At 36.5% G+C, this 19,668-nt stretch overlaps 1 protein-coding gene across 8 annotated transcripts in view; it reads right to left on the bottom strand.

Moving 5' to 3' along the window:
- TASOR2 (transcription activation suppressor family member 2) overlaps nt 1-19,668 on the bottom strand; it is a 77,835-nt gene that overhangs the window by 42,105 nt on the left and 16,062 nt on the right. For all 8 annotated transcript variants that reach the window (XM_064284822.1, XM_010590765.3, XM_023548953.2 and 5 more), the window contains 4 exons: nt 10,250-10,395; nt 7,022-7,117; nt 5,822-5,894; nt 3,033-3,124 (listed from right to left, as the gene is read on the bottom strand). In XM_064284822.1, coding sequence (XP_064140892.1) covers nt 3,033-3,124; nt 5,822-5,894; nt 7,022-7,117; nt 10,250-10,395 — 407 coding nt within the window. The remainder of the gene's footprint in view (nt 1-3,032; nt 3,125-5,821; nt 5,895-7,021; nt 7,118-10,249; nt 10,396-19,668) is intronic.

The following is a 19,668-nucleotide window of genomic DNA, read 5'->3' as shown; positions in this document are numbered from 1 at the left end:
TGTGCTCAAATAGTAGTAACCTTTACCCTAGGATTCATTTAAAAGTAGTCTATGGAAGGTGTGGATGTGTTTCGACTAATAGTTAACTGTGTTAAGAATTATGCTTCTTAGAAAAACAATAACCTAATGGCCGCCAACAATAGCTTTAATTATCCACGAATTCCTTAAAATTGTTTTAAAAATCTGTTGTGTTCGGGCATCTTGCTGAGGCAAATGTCCATACCTTTTATCACAATACCGAAGGAATACACAAATGACCATATTTTTATGCAAATAATGTGTCTTCTATGTTTGTTTGCCAGTTGTGTCCTCCCTCCACAAGGTATTTTCATAAATGCTGCCATGCCAGTTTTTCTACATGCTGCTGTAAAGAAGAAATTAGCACAGCGTGCTTACGAAAATACCTTGCGGAGGGAGGGTGCAGTTGGCAAGCAGATGTAGAAGGCACGTGTTATTTGTGTAAAAATATGGTACCTCAAATTTAAGAGGACCATTGCTTTAAAAGAAAAACTACACAGCCCACCACAGATATCAGCTGATTATTCAATAACTGTAACATAAAAGATGATAAATGAACTTGAAAATTTCCAAAGATGAGTTTCTACACTGAAGTATTAAATTATCAATTGTAAATTATAGACCAAGACACTTGTATTCAGCCAGGGTCCAGTAAATCAATAAGGGCCAAATGGGCCAGGCAATGCCCAGATTATGAAGATTAGTTCCTAAGTCTGTCTTTAAGCTGAATTTGTAGTTACGTCTGAACAGGTATATACGGTTCTTATTCAGCATCAATTAGTCAAATGTTTGTCTTAGTATATAGCATATATTTTACCTTCCTATGCATATAAAGGAGCCCTGCTGGTGCAGTGGTTAGGAGCTTCAGCTGCTAACCAAAAGGTCAGCAGTTCGAATCCACCAGCTGCTCCTTGGAAACCCTATGGGGCAGTTCTACTCTGTCCCATAGGGTAGCTATGAGTCAGAATCAACTCAACAGCAATGAATTTTTTATGCATGGAAATACACTTAAGAAACACTTCCAAACCGCACAGTGTTTTCATGAGTGTCACAAAGTAGTGTGTGCATTTGTTATTATGAACCCTTGCATTTAACTCAAAGTTTTAATATAATAGGCTTTATGGCAGTTCATTCTTAGGTAAGAGTTGGCCATAAGTCAGACATTCATAACCCAGGGACTGCCTGTATTCAAGTTCTTAGCAGGCCGCTGACCTTGATTACTGAACTGTTGACAGTAATTCCCATTATAGATTCTTCCTCGTCAAGAGTTACGTGTCTCCCCAAAAAATAAAAAGAGCAATCAAGCTTATCATATGAAATATTATGCAATGATTTTAAAAGTGTTCTGAATAATATTTAATAACATAAGAAAATGTTCATAACATAACGTTATGTTAAAAAGTAGCATGTAAGTTTATATAATATAAACTAATTACGGGTTTAAAAAAAATCAATAAATCTATACAAGCAGTCCCCGGGTTACAAAGGTCAGACTAACAGACAACTCATACCTCTGATGTTACACACATCTGCCCTCACTTGGACTGAAGGAACTCCTACTGCAACACAAACTCTCCACCAAAATCACCATCACCTGCTGCATGTGCAGCTTTAATCACTGAAAAGTTTCGAGCCTTTTCTTGCACTAAAATAAGGCTGAATAAGAACCACATGCACCTGTTTCGACTTCCATACAAATTTGACTTAAAGACACAGTTAGGAATGGATTTTTGTTTGTAACTCGGGGACTGCCTGCATATTCAAAGGGGAAAAATACACAAAACATACCCAAGTGGGGTGCGGGATTATAGGTAATTTTAATTTTTATCCTTACAAGATGAATATAATTACTTTTTATAAAAAAGATTTTTTAATTTTTGTTTTTAAAATTCCAACTTTTGATTTATAAACCCACCAAAGGCAATACTTAGAAGCTAAGAAAATATAAATAGTACTTCACAAAGAGCATTCAGTAAGCAACTTTATCGTCTCCCCATCAAACATCTGGGTATGGCTGGCTTTTGAGCAATAAAATATGAAGGGCTGAGAGCAAAGAGGCAAAATTAAATAGCAATTAAAAAAAATTAAATGGCAAAAAGCCAAGGCTGAGGTATAGTCTAGAATAAATTAAAAAAAAAAACAAATTCATGTTTGTTATGTATCTAAGTTGACAGGAATACTTTCTGCATACTTTCTTCTATCATGGAACAAGAGAAGGAAGGTTAAGGGTGGAAAAGCAGTGATTATACTTCAATGCAATGCTACTTTTCCTCCAAGTCTTGGGCACAAACTTTGGAATATAAAGAATTCAATCTTGTGGGGAAAAAAAAGTTGGTATTGTCAGGTCTATAACCAAAAAACTTCAGATAGTAAGAAAGGTAAAACAAAAATAAGACAAGACCACAAAACATATCCTCAAGAGCCCAATAACCGCTAAAATCAGAGCTTCCTACTTATTCAGGTAAAAATTCTAATTGCAGGATTGATTCATACTGAACTATTTACGGATATGTAAGAATTTCTGAGATCATAATTTACAGATGACACATGAACCTGTGAACAAGCAATAACTATTAAGAAAATCAACTAGGCTGAGGTCTGGATGTTTGAAGAATAAACAAAGACTTCTTATTTTGATAATTTAAACCAGACAATGAAACCCGCTTTCTGAAATTCATGTTTTATAACTATAATCATACCGTTTTATAAGCAGCTTCTTGTTTTGTTATTTAATGTTTAAAAAGCAGTACCATAAGACAGGGTGAGAAAGACTTCTCACTGAATACTCTTACTGTTTTGAGGTTTTAAAAAAACGTTCCGAGACTAATTACTAAATGAAGAAAAAAGTTTTGTTTTTAAGAGAAAGAAAAAAAAAATCAGTCATTTTCATCTGAATTTGGGTAGCTGTCTTTGTTGAAGACTAAGCTACTGATGTGAAAAGAACACTGTCATACATAGGTAACCTTCAGTTTTTTTTAAAAAAAAAAAAACATAAAAGTACATCTGGGCTTTACCTTAATTAGATTAAAAATGACAACATAACCAGATTTTCCATGATACCAGGGTCTTGGGTGAAGATAGTCAGAGTATTTGGAAATGTATACACCTATAGAAGCATAAAATATAGATTAGTTTACACTTTAAAAAGACTGCACATACAAAATTCACATGTAGGGCTACCTTTAACTATACAAGACTACACAAAGAATAAAGGTTAGCTTTAAAAATTTGTTTTGATACAGCTTTCTTAAAAACAAACAAACGAAAAACACCATTTGTGATATTCTAAAGCTCTGGAAACTTTAGGGCTAACAGAAGAAGGAATGTATTTGTGTAACAATCAATTTTCTAGTTTTGTACAATAATTGAAAAAAGAAAAAAAAGTATCAAATTTCTGAAAAATCCCAAATTTGTCTCTTTTTTCTCCATGCAATCAAAAAGACCACTTAGAAAGCTGTTCTAATAGTTTAAACAGGAGAGAAGGATCCCAATAAGAGCAAGAGCAGTGAGAATAAAGGAAACACAGATTTCACAGATACTCTTCAATGGAGTGATCTTTTTTGAAAAATAAAAGACAGTGGGTGAGAAAACTTTGAAACAGTGGAAAAAGCAGGGACTTTGTGGTAAGACACTTGGGTCGCAGTTCCAGCTTTTCCACTTAATAACCACAGACTTATAAGCAAGTCACCTTAAAGGCGAAGGGTATCTCAGCAAGGCTGGGGTCATGGATACATACACAATAGTGTTCTAATGAAAATTTAAAAGATAATAATAAACTTTTAAAACTAAAAAGCTCTGTATTAATATATTACTATTATACACACAACTACCCATTTCCATGCAAGCCGAAAACTACAAAATATACACAGAAAGTCCCAGACCCAGGATCACTGCCACTGAGTTGATTCTGACTCATAGTGACCATGTAAGACAGGGTAGAACTGCCCCGTAGGGTTTCCAAGGACCACCTGGTGGGTTCAAACTGCAGACCTTTTGGTTAGCTGCCAAGCTCTTAACCACTGTGCCACCAGAGCTTCACAAAGAAGTAGTGCTATTTTATTATCAATTCCAATACATGTGTTTATGGAGAATGTGTAATAATCTGGCCTCTTACCTCTACCACTCTACGAAGCCACTCCCTCAAACAAAATAATATGATTGTTAACTATGTAGAAAAATGCCCTTATTTTTTAGAGATACATACTGCAATGTTTACTTATACTTTATTTTCAAATTCTTCAGCAAAGGGAAAAAAAAAAAAGCAAATAATGCAAAATATTACCCGTTAAACCTACGTGATCAAAAGTGGAAATTACTCAAACACCTATCAACTGATGAATGAATAAACAAAATATGGCATAGCCATGCAATGGAATATTATTCAGCAGTAAAAAGAAACGAAGAACTGTTACAACATGAGTAAAGGTTGAAAACATTATGCTAAGTGAAAGACATCATCACAAATGACTGTATATTGTATAATTTCATTTATATAAAATGCCCGGAATAAGCACATCAACAGAGACAGAAAGTGGATTAGTGGCTGCCTAGGGCTGTGGGTGAAGGAAATGGGGAGTGACTACTAATGGATACAGGATTTCATTTGGGGGTAATGAAAATGTCCTAAAATTAATTGTGATGATGCTCACACAACTCTGTGAATACACTACAAACACTGAATTGTACACTTTAAAAGGGTGAATTGTATGGTACATGAACTATATCTCAATAAAGCTGATTAAAAAAATTGGTCAGCAGGAATTTAGCCATCAAGCCCAATGATCTTTCTCAGTCTTGATCATCTCTAAATTTTGTAGCACCTAGCACTACCAAATACTCATCCCTGAGATCCTTCTGCTTTCTGTAAAACTCTACTTCCTGATTCTGCCTCCACTGGACTGCTCTGACCTGCTCATCTTTCTCTCCCATCCCCCTGTGTTCATCCCCCACCTCCATTCCCATAACGATCCAAAAGTTCTGTTCTTTGCCATCTTCTCCTTCTATACAGCCCCATGTAACAATGTCTTGGCTTCAACTAGCACCCTACCTTCACCACCTCCAGGCTCAGTCCCATCCCCAATCTAACCCCTTTCCCAATTGTTTTTACCATCCACTGGGTATCTTCCAGAAGCACTTATGGAAATTTTCATTATTTTCTCAAATTTAATTCATAAAAGTAGTAGTGTCCATTCATTGAAAGCTTATTGTATACCAGCTTCTGAGCTAAGCACTTTACATAGTCCTGTTCAACATTGACAACTCTATAAAACAGTTTATCTGTTTCACTGATGAGAACATTAAAGCTTAAACAAATTTAGCCCTAACCCGTGTTTTTAACCATTAGATTACCTTACTCTGTAACTTATTAGCTTCCCTCCTTCTGTGTCTCTTTTCTATTAATAATATCACTAGACTATCAGTTTAAAACCTTAGTTGTGATTATTTCCTCTCTCTTACCTTTCACATTCCATAGTTGCTAGGTTTGGCCAGTTCTACCTATTCTCTATTCCTTTTGCCATTATGACAGTTTAGAAGAGACTCTCATTGCCCCCTGGATGACTGTACTAATCTCTTGGGACTGAAAGATACCTTCAATATCTTTTCTAGTTCAACCAAACTTTTAAAAAGTTTGATCTACTCCTACTGAAAAACTTTAAGTTTTAAGCTCCTTAGTAGGTTTAAAGTTCTGACTCTAAAGACTATGTCATTAAGTGAAACTGGTTTTTAATAGAAGTATTTTACAAAATTAACTAAACCTTACTTCATTTTGAAAAGAAAATTGTTTTTTTCTTTAAAGACTTACCTTCAGCTGGATCACCCAGAGTGGTGATTGTACTGCTTCCAACACAGAGTCCACGCTGACATACCAACTTTGCCTTTAAACAAAAGATATTACTTTGCTTCTCATTATTATTCTTTGGAAAGACAATGAAATAATGCTATGCTCTATTTGCTTTAAAATAAATGTAAAATCTGTACATTGTATGTATTCATGGCACAAAGCAAGTTTATGTAAAACAATGTTTTGGTTAATAGTTCAAAGTTTTCCATAAATTTTACCATTTCCGCTATGAGTCGGAATTGACTCGACGGCAATGGGTTTGGTTTTTTTTTTTTTGGTTTTATTAACAAAATGCCACCAGCAAAACCAAGTTAAACAAGTTCACAGGCAAGTCCTCTCCTGAGAATTTCTTTTCCAATTATAGTTTTGGAACCACTAAGTTTGAAAATCCAAACATCTTTAGTGAGAACTTGTAGCATATCTTATTTGGATTTAAATGACTCAGTAAATAAAAAAAGAGAGCACTCTTCTGGTATTACTATATAACTCTCATATTATAATTTTGTTATGTTAACGTTAATTATTCTTAAGCAAACTTACCCTTGTTCTTTACAAAGCATTAACCCATCCAAAGCATTACCTCTGGATTATTTTAAGTTTCAATCATAGATCCCTAGTACTGTTAAAATTGTATCTAGGAAGCTATACACGTCTTTGGAAGACATACGCTGCATGCAGTAGTTTTAACTTCTCCCACAATTAGGTACAAACAACAAAACGGACATTTAATCTTCAAAGACAAGGATGAAAAAATTCCAAGAAGCTAGAATACAAAATTTATCTTATCTTATCCCCCAAAACCATATGATTTAAACTTCAGAAACCTCCACAGGAAACAGAAAGTAGCTATATAAACAATGACCCAAAATGGAGAAATATCCATTCAAGCCATTAAAAAAAAAAGTATCATCGACACTGAAGAAATCAGATTAACCCAAATCACACCATCGGTTTACAAATGTATTTAGGAAAAAGGAGGAAAAAAAAGTAGCAATGAAATCTCTTTCAATGATGAGCTTTCAATATCATTTACACTGCCACCATGCTAAGTAACAATCCTATAGTTCCACAGAACTGAAATACAAATATTTAATAAGACGGTATGATTAGTTTTATACATTAATACCACAAGAGTAATTTTCAACAACCTAATTCCCTTACCTGATTTTCAGTTTCAAACAGAAGAAACCCGTAAGTTTCTTGAAGTTCTTCCTGAGTATAGTTACTTGCTTTTTTTTGTTGATAAAAAGTTTTGTACTGTATAAAGAGAGAATGACCAAATGCTATAAACATGCTATTTGCCTTGAAAATTATTTTTTAAAAGTATCATCTGAAATCCTTCTGCTAAAAAAACTAATGAAATTTATTATTTTTCTACTTCCTAGAATATATTATTACCCTTCAAGTGACTATTTCCAAGGATCTTTTATGTCATCTGAAAGGTGACAGCTAGTAAGAGCTCGACTTATGTTATGGATTGAAATTATGTCCCCCCAAAATATGTTGTAAATCCTAACCTCTATGCCTGTGGTTATAATCCTATTTGAGAAGAGGCTGTCTTTGTCATGTTAATGAGACATGATTAGCATAGGATATACCTTGAATCAACCTCTTTTGAGATATAAAAGAGATTAGGACAAGGTCAGCAGTTCAAATTCACCAGCCACTTCTTGGAAACCTGATGGGGGCAGTTCTATACGGTCACTATGCCTTGGAATTGACTTGACGGCAAAGAGGTTTTTTTTTTTTTTTTGGTTAGGAGAAGCAAGCAGAGATGGGGGAAGAGAGATGCTAAGCCACATGAAGATCACCCAGGAGCAGAAGCTCAAAGAGACAAGGACCTTCCTCCAGAGCCAACAGAGAAAGAAAGCCTTCCACTAGAGCTGGCGGCCTGAATTTGGACTTCTAGCCTCCTAAACCGTGAGAAAATAAATTTTTGTTTGTTAAAGGCACCGATTTACAATATTTCTGTTATAGATAACTAAGGCAGAATTTGGTACTAAGAAGTGGGTGTGCTGTTCTAACAAATACCTATGATGTGAAAGTGGTTTTGGAAATGGGTACCAGGTGGAGGCTGGAAGAGTTTTAAGTTGCCTAATAGTAAAAGCCTATACTGTCTTGAAGAGACTGTTGGTAGAATTATGGACGCCAAAGGCAATTCTGGTGAGGGCTCTAAAGGAAGTGAGAAGAGCTACAGAGAAAGTCTCTATCGTTTTAGAGAATACATATGGCACCAGCAGCAGAATGCTGCTAGAAATGTGGACGTTAAATGTGCTTCTGGTGAGGCTTTAAAAGAAAATGACGAACACGGATAATGGAGGAAAGGCGATGTTTTTTATGCAGTGGCAAAAAACTCATCTAAATTATGTCCAAATATTTCACTGAAGGTAGAACTTGTAAGTGATGAACTTAGATATCTGGCTGATTAGACTTTGAAGCAAGATCTTAAAGGGGCTGTGTGGTTTCCCCCTGCCACTTACAGTAAAATGCAAGAGGAATGAGGTAGACTTAAAAATGAACTGTGCAAAATGAAAACAGGACTTAAAGGTGTGGAAAACTATTGTACAAACTAAGGACGCATGTTCTAGAATGTTCACCAAGGATGTGACTACGCAATCTTTTGTTAAAGAGATTAAGCCTGCAACTGATGTTGTTAGGTGCCATCAAGTCAGTTCTGACTCATAGCAACCCAATGTACAAAAGAATGAAACACTGCCCAGGGTCCTGCGCCATCCTCAAAATCTTGCTATGCTTAAGCCCACTGTTGCAGCCACCATATCAATCCATCTCATTGAGGGTCTTCCTCTTTTTTGCTGACCCTCTACTTTACCAAGCATGGTGTCCTTCTCCAGTGACTGATCCCTCCTGATAACATGTCCAAAGTATGTGGGACGTAGTCTCACCATCCTTGCTTCTAAGGAGCATTCTGGTTGTACTTCCTCTAAGACTGATGGACCTAATCAACTACCGCAGCAGAAAACCCATAAGGTTAGACTGAAGGGGACAAAGAAAGAATGAAAGGAAAGAACGCTGTCTCTTGGAATTCTACAGGCAGAAAACAGGCCAAAGGAGCTACATCTGTTGTTCTCCAAGAAAAGAATCATCCCTGGAGCAGCTTGGAGATCATCAGAACTGCTGGAAGGAGCATAGAAAGCAGGGCCTTCTCAGTTTCAAAGGGTGGGGCCACAGCCTCTTAGGTTTCAAAGAGTCATCTTTGCCAAATCGGCTCTGCAGTGTGGGGCTGCTGTTAAGGTGTGCTAGGGGGATGGGGCCACAGCCCAAAGTGAGAGGGTGGGGCTGTCATGCCCAAGGGGGAAAAAATGGGGCCTGCTGGGGCCAAAGGGGTGGGGTCATCGCTCAGATGGACTAGGAGAATGGAGCCAGACAGCAGAGGTGCCATCCCAGAGGGCGTGGAGGCGGAGCTGAAGCCCAGGGACAAGGAGACTTCACCCAGAATCCAGAAGGCATGGCCAACACCCAGAGTCTGGAGAGCAGAGCCATTGCCTAGATGGTCTCACAGAAGAGAGGGTTATTTTCAAGACTTGAGAGTTAATGTAATTTGTTCTGCTGGGTTTTGGATTTGCTTAGTGCCTGTTATCCCTTCAATTTCTCCCATCCGTAATAGAAATGTCTGCCTTGTACTTGTTCCACCACTGTATTTAGAAACAGACAGCTTGTAGTTTAGATTTCACAGATTCACAGATGAAAAGGAATTTTTTCCCCAGGATGGACTACGCTTAAAAATCTCTCTCATATTTGATTTAGATGATTCAGAAGACGAGATTCTGGACTTAAGTTGACCTAAGAAGACTTGTGGGATGATGTGATGGGGTGAATGTGTTTTGCGTGTGGCAAGGACATGAATTTCGGAAGACCGAACGGTAGAATGTTATGGATTGAATTGTGTCCACCCAAAGTATGTGTTACAAATCCTAACCTCTATGCCTGTGATTATAATCCCATGTGCGAATGAGTTGTCTTTGTTTTGGTAATGAGACAGGATTGCCAGCCAGCCACTGCCTTCGAGTTTATCTTGAGTCAAATCTCTTTTGATATATAAAAAAGATAGGACAAGCAAGCACTCAGAGACAGGGGAAGAGAGATGCCATGCAGTGACACATGAAAATCACCTGGGAACAGAAGCTCGAAGAGACAAGAATCTTCCTCCAGAGCCAACAGAGACAGGAAGCCTTCCCCTAGACCCTGCACCCTGAATTTGAACTTCTAGCCTCCTAACTGTGAGAAAATACACTTCTATTTGTTAAAGCCACCCACTGGTGGTATTTGTTATAGCAGCACTTGATAACTAAGACAGGTTATCTACTAAAACAATGGCTTCACTTCTTTTATAACTGAAATAAAACTGACAGTGTGTACCAAGTACCTCACCTCATTTAAGAAAATATGATTTTTCACCAAAGTCACTTGACTGTACTGAAAACCATGCTCAGATGTAGAATCCAAGTAAGAAGTATGAAGAATTGAAACTGCCCTCTGGAAGACAGAGTCTGAACTCAAGGACACTGTCTCAAAAACTGTAAAACAGAAACAAAAATAATGCAACTGTTTAAGATAACCAAAGAAAGGGGTTAAAAATGGTGCACTAAATAATACTTAATTTACATGTTATGACTACCATAGAGGTACTATCTTAATTAACTAAGTTAAAAGACCTCTCACATGAAGAAATAAGTGAATTACAACTGAGAGTGAAATTACTTTTAATACAAGAGCTAAAATACACCCTTGCCAGATCCTTTATGCCTTTTGGTTTAAAGCTGTGCACTGTAACCACAGTTGGTTAAAAAAAAAAAAAAAAAAAACTGACTCAACTGCAGTGTCAAGTTGGTAGCCAGCACTCAGACCAGTGTTCTCATTTAGTTTTTTAACCTATGCCACATTCTGATAAAACTCGCTCTTCTCGTCTTCTCATCAAATTCCCAAGTAAGGTTCCTTTTAAGTGGCCTACAATTGTCCACTCACTAAACATATTAAAATCATTGTATCTTTGGGATTTCCTCACCAACCAAGTCTATTTAGCTTTATTTATTTCCTATGCTTTGTGTTGTAAAATCTTTTTTTTTCATTTTACAAAGCTTTTACACTTTATTGTAATGCAAAATGTAAAAAAAGAAAAACACATTTACAAGAACTACGTTACGTTTTTTTGAAAGAACTTTTCCCAAACTATACCTATGTGTCATCCCAGAGATTCTGGTCTGTCCCTCCCATGAGAGGCATGCTTCCTAAATGAGAATTACTGATTCAATCCAACATTTCTCTTGATTGACCCTTTATGCCTTTTGATTTTACAAGTCTTTACTTTAGCAAGAATTGAGCCTAATGAATGCTCAGAACATTTAACTATTTGGACTGATTACTCTCTTTGTATTTTCTCTATTCTCTTTCCAAGATTGGGAGGAAGGTACAAAGCCATTATTTATAATTAAGAAAAGAATGGAATAACATACAGCTCTGTGAATTTTAGCCATATTAAAAAAAACTAGAACTCCACTGCATTAATGTTCGAAAGCTAAAGAAAAAAAGTATTTTAATTAAAATTATGAACAACAGATATCAAAAAACCTGACTATCACAGAAATGGAAAAAAAAGAAAACCTAAGCAGAATTAATTTAGACTAAACTGTCTTTCTAACACTTCAATTATCAAGATAATTTAAAAACCCTTTAATAAAGAAAATTTCTAGTATCAAAAATTAAAGATTGTAAACAGCCAGGAAGGAAAGAAAAGAGGATGAAATGTTTAAGAATATTCTGAAGTTAGTATACCTGATTTACATTTATTCTGTTTTACTTTTGCTCAGTTTCACTTTCTCTTTCAGTATCAGTATACTAGTGCTGTAAAAAACAAGGATATTCCGGATAGGTTCCTACAGCAGAACTTCAGGGTAACAGTTAAAATTATGGCATTTTTAGCTGCATCACTCCAAACAAACTGGGAAGCCTCGTCATTTGCAAATTCATCTTACCAATAAACTGCACTGCTAGTCCAAACACAAATCAGGAATCCTTTAGAAATTATAATTTTGGAAAGTTTATATTTAATATCTTTTAAGAGGGTAAGAGAATTTCTAAAAATTTAAGTATATTCTGAGACCCAATATTTGAGAACTATGTTGCTTATAGTTAAAGAGATAAAACTTGTCATAGCTCTGGAAATAAACATTCTATGTTTATCAACTTCTCTAAAATTCTGCCAAGAGGTTAATATGGGATTTTAAGTTTGGGAAACACAAAATACTACATATATTCCCATTTTTGAATGTCAAGCTACACCATAATAAACCGAAAACTGTGAGGAATAGTGCAACAAAGAATACGATAGTGCCAATAAAATAAAAATAGTTCAATTAAAAAAAAAAAATCTATTTAGCTTTTTTAACAGTGTTTCCCAAACACATGTGGTCAGAGAACACTTTATTTAGGCCAGTGTTGGGAATACTGTTTCAGAGGTTACAAAAACCTAATGATTTAACACAAACAACAAAGAACGTGTAGAAAATGAATTATTTTGTGCTTAAATATTACTTCCAGAACTATTTTTATAGTTAAAAATGCTTCCTCTTTAGGTAAGCACTCTCCAAACAGCAGTATATTTATAAAAATAATGGCTACATGGTTAGCAGAAAGAAAAGCATGTCAAAAGTGAGGCAAATCTTGAATCTTTAATGACTTTATACAGTGAAACCTGTGAGAGCGATAACTTAACGAGTATGCCTTCTTTTTCCAGGTCTCAAAAATATTCCTCCTTTGACAGGGTGCAGTTTTACCACTTTTATATCACTTGTTTTAATGGGAAATATTTGACTTTTCCTTCTCTGAGAGGTCTCTCCTCCTTACACAGGTTCTACTGGTATCCCAGAGCCTAACTAGTATCCAGAACAATATGAGCTTCATTTTTGCTAAGCAATACATACACTTTATTTAAACATTCAACGTTATGTAAGTATTAAGAAAATGAAAAGGGGATTATTCCACAAACAAACCTAAAACAACATCTAAGAAGGTAAGTTGAAAAGTTCATGTCTATAAAATGTAAAGAGTGTCCTTTAGGTCCCTTTGATGACTGAATTATTTCCTGCTTTGAATTTTTTTTTTTTTATACCATGTATTTTCAGCAATGGAAGGCATGGTGAGTAACTGAGTGTGTCTGAATTTTTGGTAGGTATTATGGGTAATATGTCAGACACCTATATCCCTATGGGCTCTGGGAGTATGACTGGTGGGATCACAACTGCACACAATGAATGGCGCCTGAAAATGAGGTATTCATGTGAACACGGAATCACTGCAAGGAAGGCAACTTCCAAGTAACACACAGGAAAACATGGAAATGTAAGCTTATCTCCCACTAAAAAAGCCACAAGTGACAAAAGTTTTGCAAAATTATACCTCCAGGATACACCACCTAATACAATACCCTGTAAAAACAGTAATTTGGGGTACATGCCTGTTTCTTCAAACAATTTTCAGGCCCTAGCCTTGCAGTAGCATGCACTATAAATGGGAAAGCAGTTTCCCAAGAAACCCCCCCAGTATAAATGGGAAAACAGTTTCCCAAGAAACCCCAGAAGCATAAAATGTAGGTGGGAGCTGTATGTCCCAGGGGTCACCAAAGGGTTAAGGAACCAATAAATAGCATATGGAGAAAGTGAAAGTTTAAGTTCAATCACAATGGCTCTGGAAACTAAGTTAATATTTTCTCCTGGCTCTTGGCACGTTTCTCCCCTATTTGTGGATTTGGTCTTAAAATTTAAGCAAAGCCTGACACGGGTCAGATTCTGCTCAAGTTGCCCTACATTTATGCTTATCTCTGCTTTTTCTCAAAATTAATCTCAGAGATACTGGGCTTGTCTGGTTTTGGACATTTCTGTCTCAATTTCTAATAAGCGGGGTAAGAAAATTATAAACCAACTTTCAATGCTATGCCACAGGTACCTGTTTTCCATTCCATAAACATCTGGTCTGAAAACAGATGATGAGATGAACTAATTCAACTTAGGTGTCAAATCTAAGTTGCCAAATAATTTGAACAAAAACTAACCACTTTTACATCTCCCCCAGAATTTTTATGACCACATGTTCTGTTTGCATTAAGCAATACCACTCATCAAAGACAGAAACACCCAGAACTCAACAATATCTGCCATAAAGGCCCTTATTAGTGTGCTGCTTGTAAGTACTACAACCCACATCTTACCATCAATGCCAATATATTTTATCTAGTCTAAGTAGGCAATTTGTGAAGATGTTGAAGGAAGAGACCATTCCTTACTCACTTAATCCTAAAATGTAGTATCTTTAAGATATTAAAGGATTTCCAGTTTAAGATGATTACAACTTTTTTAGAGCGCAATTTGGCAGGACCTAACAAAAACTTAAATGTGGAGACCTTACACCCTGTAACTACTCCATTTTTAGGAATCCATTCAACAGAAATACTTGCATTTAAGTACACATGATACAGCATCTGTAAGAACAAAAACACTGGCGATAATCTAAATTGCCATCAACAGAGAACACCTTGCAACTACTACATATAAACATGGGCAAATCTGTATACACTGACATATAAAGGCGTCTATTATAGACTACTGAGTTAACAACATGCATTACATAATGTCATTTTGGTGAAAAAATATAAAACAATGTGTTTGAAAGTGCACAGAAAGATCTAGAAGGATGAGAAACCAAACTTTAATAATGGTTACACCAATGGTTATTGAGATTGGGAGTCGTTAAAGGGCAACTTATATTTTTCCCTTACATATTTTACAACTTAGTTTTTTTCTTACACAAGCATGTTATTTTTATTATTTAAAATACTGCAATTCAAAACAAAAATGAATAATAATTTCAAAGAAATACAAATACAAGAATCTGACAATTTGCCTTGAATATACACCTTTCATGCAATCAGAAACTTTAATCATCTATCAATTTTGGATTAAAGATTATAAAAAGGTTGTAGATACTGGAAATTTTTTTTTAAAGTTCTTTCATCTTACATAATCTAAATCAAAATTTTTTTAAAAATTATAACTTATAACACTTAGTTTAATACCCACTCTTTTCTGATATGAACCCTGTCTTGATCTTCTCTAAAAGAGAATGTAGCTGGGAGGGTGGTCTTAATTCATTTTCACCAAGTATACCCCCAGAATCCTTGTCAAAGTCCTGTTCTCTGTTAATGTCATAAATGCTAAAATAAAAAAAGAAAAAAGAAATCATAATGTAATTCTATTCATGGCATATGTAATATATAAATAAATATTCACTGAGTACCTAATTTATATTAGGTATAATTCTATAATGTTTATTTTCCTCCTTTTGACAAGTCACCACAAGCTAAGGGCTAAATTTCTCTTTAAGCAGTAACACACATAATCTGAAACACTTTTCATCCAATATGCTTTGTCTTCTAAAGGAAATTTTATTCACAGAAATAAACTATGCTTATAGTAATCACTTTTGCCTCACTGGGGAAAAAAATCTTTTAAAATGAAGAATAGGGACTATAGAATCACATCCATATTCCATTGGTTGGAGATAATAAAATGAAGTACAACACAAATAAAATCTCTCTACCCCCCAAATATTAGTAGTATACAATTAACCTATTCATTGAACAGAACTATTAATGGTGTCTACTATGTATGCTATATCCTGGATTTAGCAAGACAAATGAGATACAGGCTCCACAATGAAAGAGCTCTTAGAAAAGGAAGACAAACTTGTAAAAGAAACCACTGCTACAAGGACATGACAGAGCAGGGACATAGAGGAAAGACCAACTTCATGGGGATGGGTTGTACCAAGAAAGGGTCCACAGAGGCGCTGATACTTGAAATCTGAGTAGGTAGCCAAATGATAAGGAAGCTGAAAAATGGTACTAGTATGTACATTTTCTAGGCAGTAAAAACACTGTGAGCAAAGGCACAGAAATACAAACGTGATATAGTTAAGGAACTGCTTCAAGTAGTTTTTCAGATGACTGATCAAGGCAGGAAGAGGGAAAAGAATAAAACAGCACAGAGAGAGATAAAAAACATGGTTCTCAGTTTTCATCATGAACCTTACAGTATTGTGTTCTAGACAATTATTATTTGAGAATTTCAATATGTTTTATAAAAATCAGCATGTAGTTGGCATCTTCTGTCTGGAAGGGATATAGGAGGGTACAGAGGGTTAGAAACTGGCAAAATTGTCACGAAAGGAGAAACTGGAAGGAGGGAGCGGGCTGACTCATTAGGGGGAGAGTAACTGGGAGTATGGAGTAAGGTGTATATAAGCTTATATGTGACAGGCTGACTTGATTTGTAAAAGTTCACTTAAAGCTCAATAAAAATTATTTTTAAAAAATCAGCATGTAGAATTTAATAAAACTATACCTTTTTAAGACAAAACTATTGATCTCTTCCCATCTAGAGCAAAGGAGAATGAAGGAAACCAGAGACTCAAAGAAATTAGTCCACAGGACTAATGGCCCACACAAACCACAGCCTCTTCTAGCCTGAGACTAGAAGAACTAGATGGTGCCCAGCTACCATTAGCAACCGTTCTGACCAAGGACTCAATAGAAGATCCCGGACAGAATGAGAGAAAAATGTAGAACAAAACTCAAATTCATAAAAAAGACCAGACTTTACTGGACTGATACAGACTACAGGAATCCCCGAGACTATCGCCTTAAGATACTCTCTTAACCTGATACTGAAGCCACTCCTGGAAGGTCACCTTTCAGCCAAATTGATAGACTGGCCTATAAAATAAGCAATAACACCCGTGAGGAATGTGTTCTTTTAGACAATCAACCTATAAGAGATGAAACGGTCAACATTTACCCAAAAGCAGAGATGAAAAGGCAAGCAGGGTCAGGGAAACTAGACGGATGGAAACGGGGCAGGTGGGGTGGAAATGGTGAGAGTGCTCACACGTTGTGTGGACGGTAACCAAGGCCATGGAACAATCTGTGTATAAATTGTTGAATGGGAATCTAATTTGCTGTGTAAACTTTCACCTAAAAAATATTTTTAAAAAATTAGAAAATGAAATTTAAAAAAACACCTTTTTTCATAAAGGAGTTGAGGTAGAAATATTAGAACATATTAAAGATTTTCTAGAAAAAGTGGCTATATTGAAGCTGGGAGGGGTGGAGATAGTTACTCCATTATGGTAATTTCACTCCCTTCGGTTAGTGATTGTTTTAGGAATAAAAATTTGACTCAATTCTGGCAATGTGATGTGAATGGAGATCTACAGAGAATCCTGGGTAAGTTTTCTTAGAGGATAGGAGAAAAAGGTGTACCCTCCTGCCTCCATCTTGTTATACTCTTGGAACCTTGTCTGAGGGTGTGTTGCCTGGAACTCCTTGTAACCAAGAGGGAACTGATCAGCCAACAGATCAATACTATCTTCAACTGATTATTGACAATGGAATAGAACAGATGGAAAGAAGGATCCCTGATGAAAGTCCTTGAAGTGTTGAATTAACCTGGAGCTATTTTACCTCTGAACTTTTTTTTTTAATGGGCACAATGTAGATTTATTTTTCACATAGGAGTTACGATTTTTTTTTTTTAATTGTGCTTTAGGTGAAAGTTTACAAATCAAGTCAGTCTCTCACACAAAATGCCATACACACCCCGCCATGTACTCCCAGCTGCTCTCCCCTTAATGAGACAGCACACTCCTTCTCTCCACCCCGTATGCCCCATGTCCATTCAACCAGCTCCTGTCCCCCTCTTCCTTCTCATCTCGCCACCAGGCAGGAGTCACCCACATAGATAGTCTCATTTGTCTACTTGAGCCATGAAGCCCGCTCCTGACCAGTATCATTGTCTATCTCATAGTCCAGGCCAATCCCTGTCCGTAGAGTTGGTTTCGGGAATGGTTCCAATCTTGTCTATCAAAGGGTCTGGAGACCATGACCATCAGGGTCCCTCCACTCTCAGTCAGACCAGTAAGCCTGGTCTTTTAATGAGAGTTTAAGATCTGCATCCCACTGTTCTCCTGCTCCCTCAGGGATTCTCTGTTGTGTTCTCTGTCAGGGTCATAATCAGTGGTAGCCAGACACCATGTAGTCCTTCTGGTCTCAGGTTGATTGAGTCTCTGGTTTATGTGGCCCTTTCTGTCTCTTGGGCTCCTATTTACCTTGTGTCTTTGGTGTTCTTCATTCTCCTTTGCTCCAGGTGTGTTGAGACCAATTTATGCATCTTAGATGGCCACTTGCTAGTGTTTAAGACCCCAGATGCCTCTCACCAAAGTGGAATGCAGAACATCTTCTTAATACGTTTTGTTATGCCAATTGACCCAAATGTCCCCTAAAACCATGGTCTCCAGACCCCCATCCTTGTTACTCTGGCCTTCTAAGCTTTTGGTTGTATTAAGGAAACTTCTTTGCTTTTTGTTTAGTCCAGCTGTACTGACTAGCCCTGTTATGTGTTGCCCTTCCCTTCAGCTAAAAAAAAATTTTGTCTAGTATCTAGTTAGTGAATATCCCTCTCCCTTCCTCCCCACCCTTGTAACCTAACCATCAAAGAATATTTTCTTATGTGTTTAAACTTTATCTAGATTTTTTATAATAGTGGTCTCATACAGTATTTGTCCTCTTACAACTAATTTCACTTAGCATAATGCCTTCCAGATTCCTCCATGTTATGAAACGTTTCAGAGATTCATCATTGTTCTTAATCATTGCATAGCATTCCATCGTGTGAATGTATCATAATTTATTTATCCATTCATCCGCTGATGGGCACGTTGGTTGCCTCCATCTTTTTGCTATTGTAAACAGTGCTGCAATGCACATGGCTGTGCATGTATCTGTTCATGTGAAGGTTCTTCTTCAGGGTATATTCCAAGAGGTGGAACTGCTGGGTCGTATGGAAGTTCTATTTCTAGCTTTTTAAGGAAGCGCCAAATTGATTTCCAAAGTGGCTGTACCATTTTACATTCCCACCAGCAGTGTTTAAGTGCTTCAGTCTCTCCACATCCCCTCCAACATTTATTTTGTGTTTTTTGGATTAATGCCAGCCTTGCTGGGATGAGATGGAATCTCACTGTAGTTTTGATTTGCATTTCTCTAGTAGCTAATGATCGTGGGCATTTCCTCACGTATTTGTTAGCAGCCTGAAAGTCTTCTTTGGTGAAGTGTCTGTTCATAGTCTTTGCCCATTTTTTAATTGGGTTGTCCTTTTGTTGTTGAGTTTTTGCAGTATCATGTAGATTTTAGATATCAGACGCTGATCAGAAATGTCATAGCTATAAACTTTTTCCCAATCTGTAGGTAATCTTTTCAATCTTTTGGTGAAGTCTTCGGATGAGAATTGGTGTTTGACTTTTAGGCACTCCCAGTAATCTAATTTCACTTCTGGTGTTTGTACATTGTTAGTAATGTTTTGCATACTGTTCATGCCATGTATTAGGGCTCCTTTAGTTGTCCCTATTTTTATTCCATGATTTTTATCATTTTAGATTTTATATTTAGGTCTCTGATCCATCTTGAGCTCGTTTTTGTGCATGGAGTGAGGTATGGGTCTTGTTTCATTTTTCTGCAGATGGATATCCAGTTATGCCAGCACCACTTAAAGAGGCTGTGTTTTCCCCATTTAAGACTTTCGGTGTTTGTCAAGTATCAGCAGCTCATATATGAATGGATATACGTCTGGATTCTCAGTTTCTGTTCCATTGGTCTATTTATCTGTTGTTGTATCAGTACCAGGCTGTTTTGACTACTGTAGTGGTAAAATGTGTTCAAAAATCAGGTAGTGCAAGGCCTCTCACTT

The sequence above is a fragment of the Loxodonta africana genome, chromosome 4 (genome assembly GCF_030014295.1).
Source record: "Loxodonta africana isolate mLoxAfr1 chromosome 4, mLoxAfr1.hap2, whole genome shotgun sequence".
NCBI lineage: Eukaryota > Metazoa > Chordata > Mammalia > Proboscidea > Elephantidae > Loxodonta > Loxodonta africana.
The sequence above is the reverse complement of the archived record's forward strand: the minus strand, read 5'-3'. Positions and strand labels throughout refer to the sequence as shown.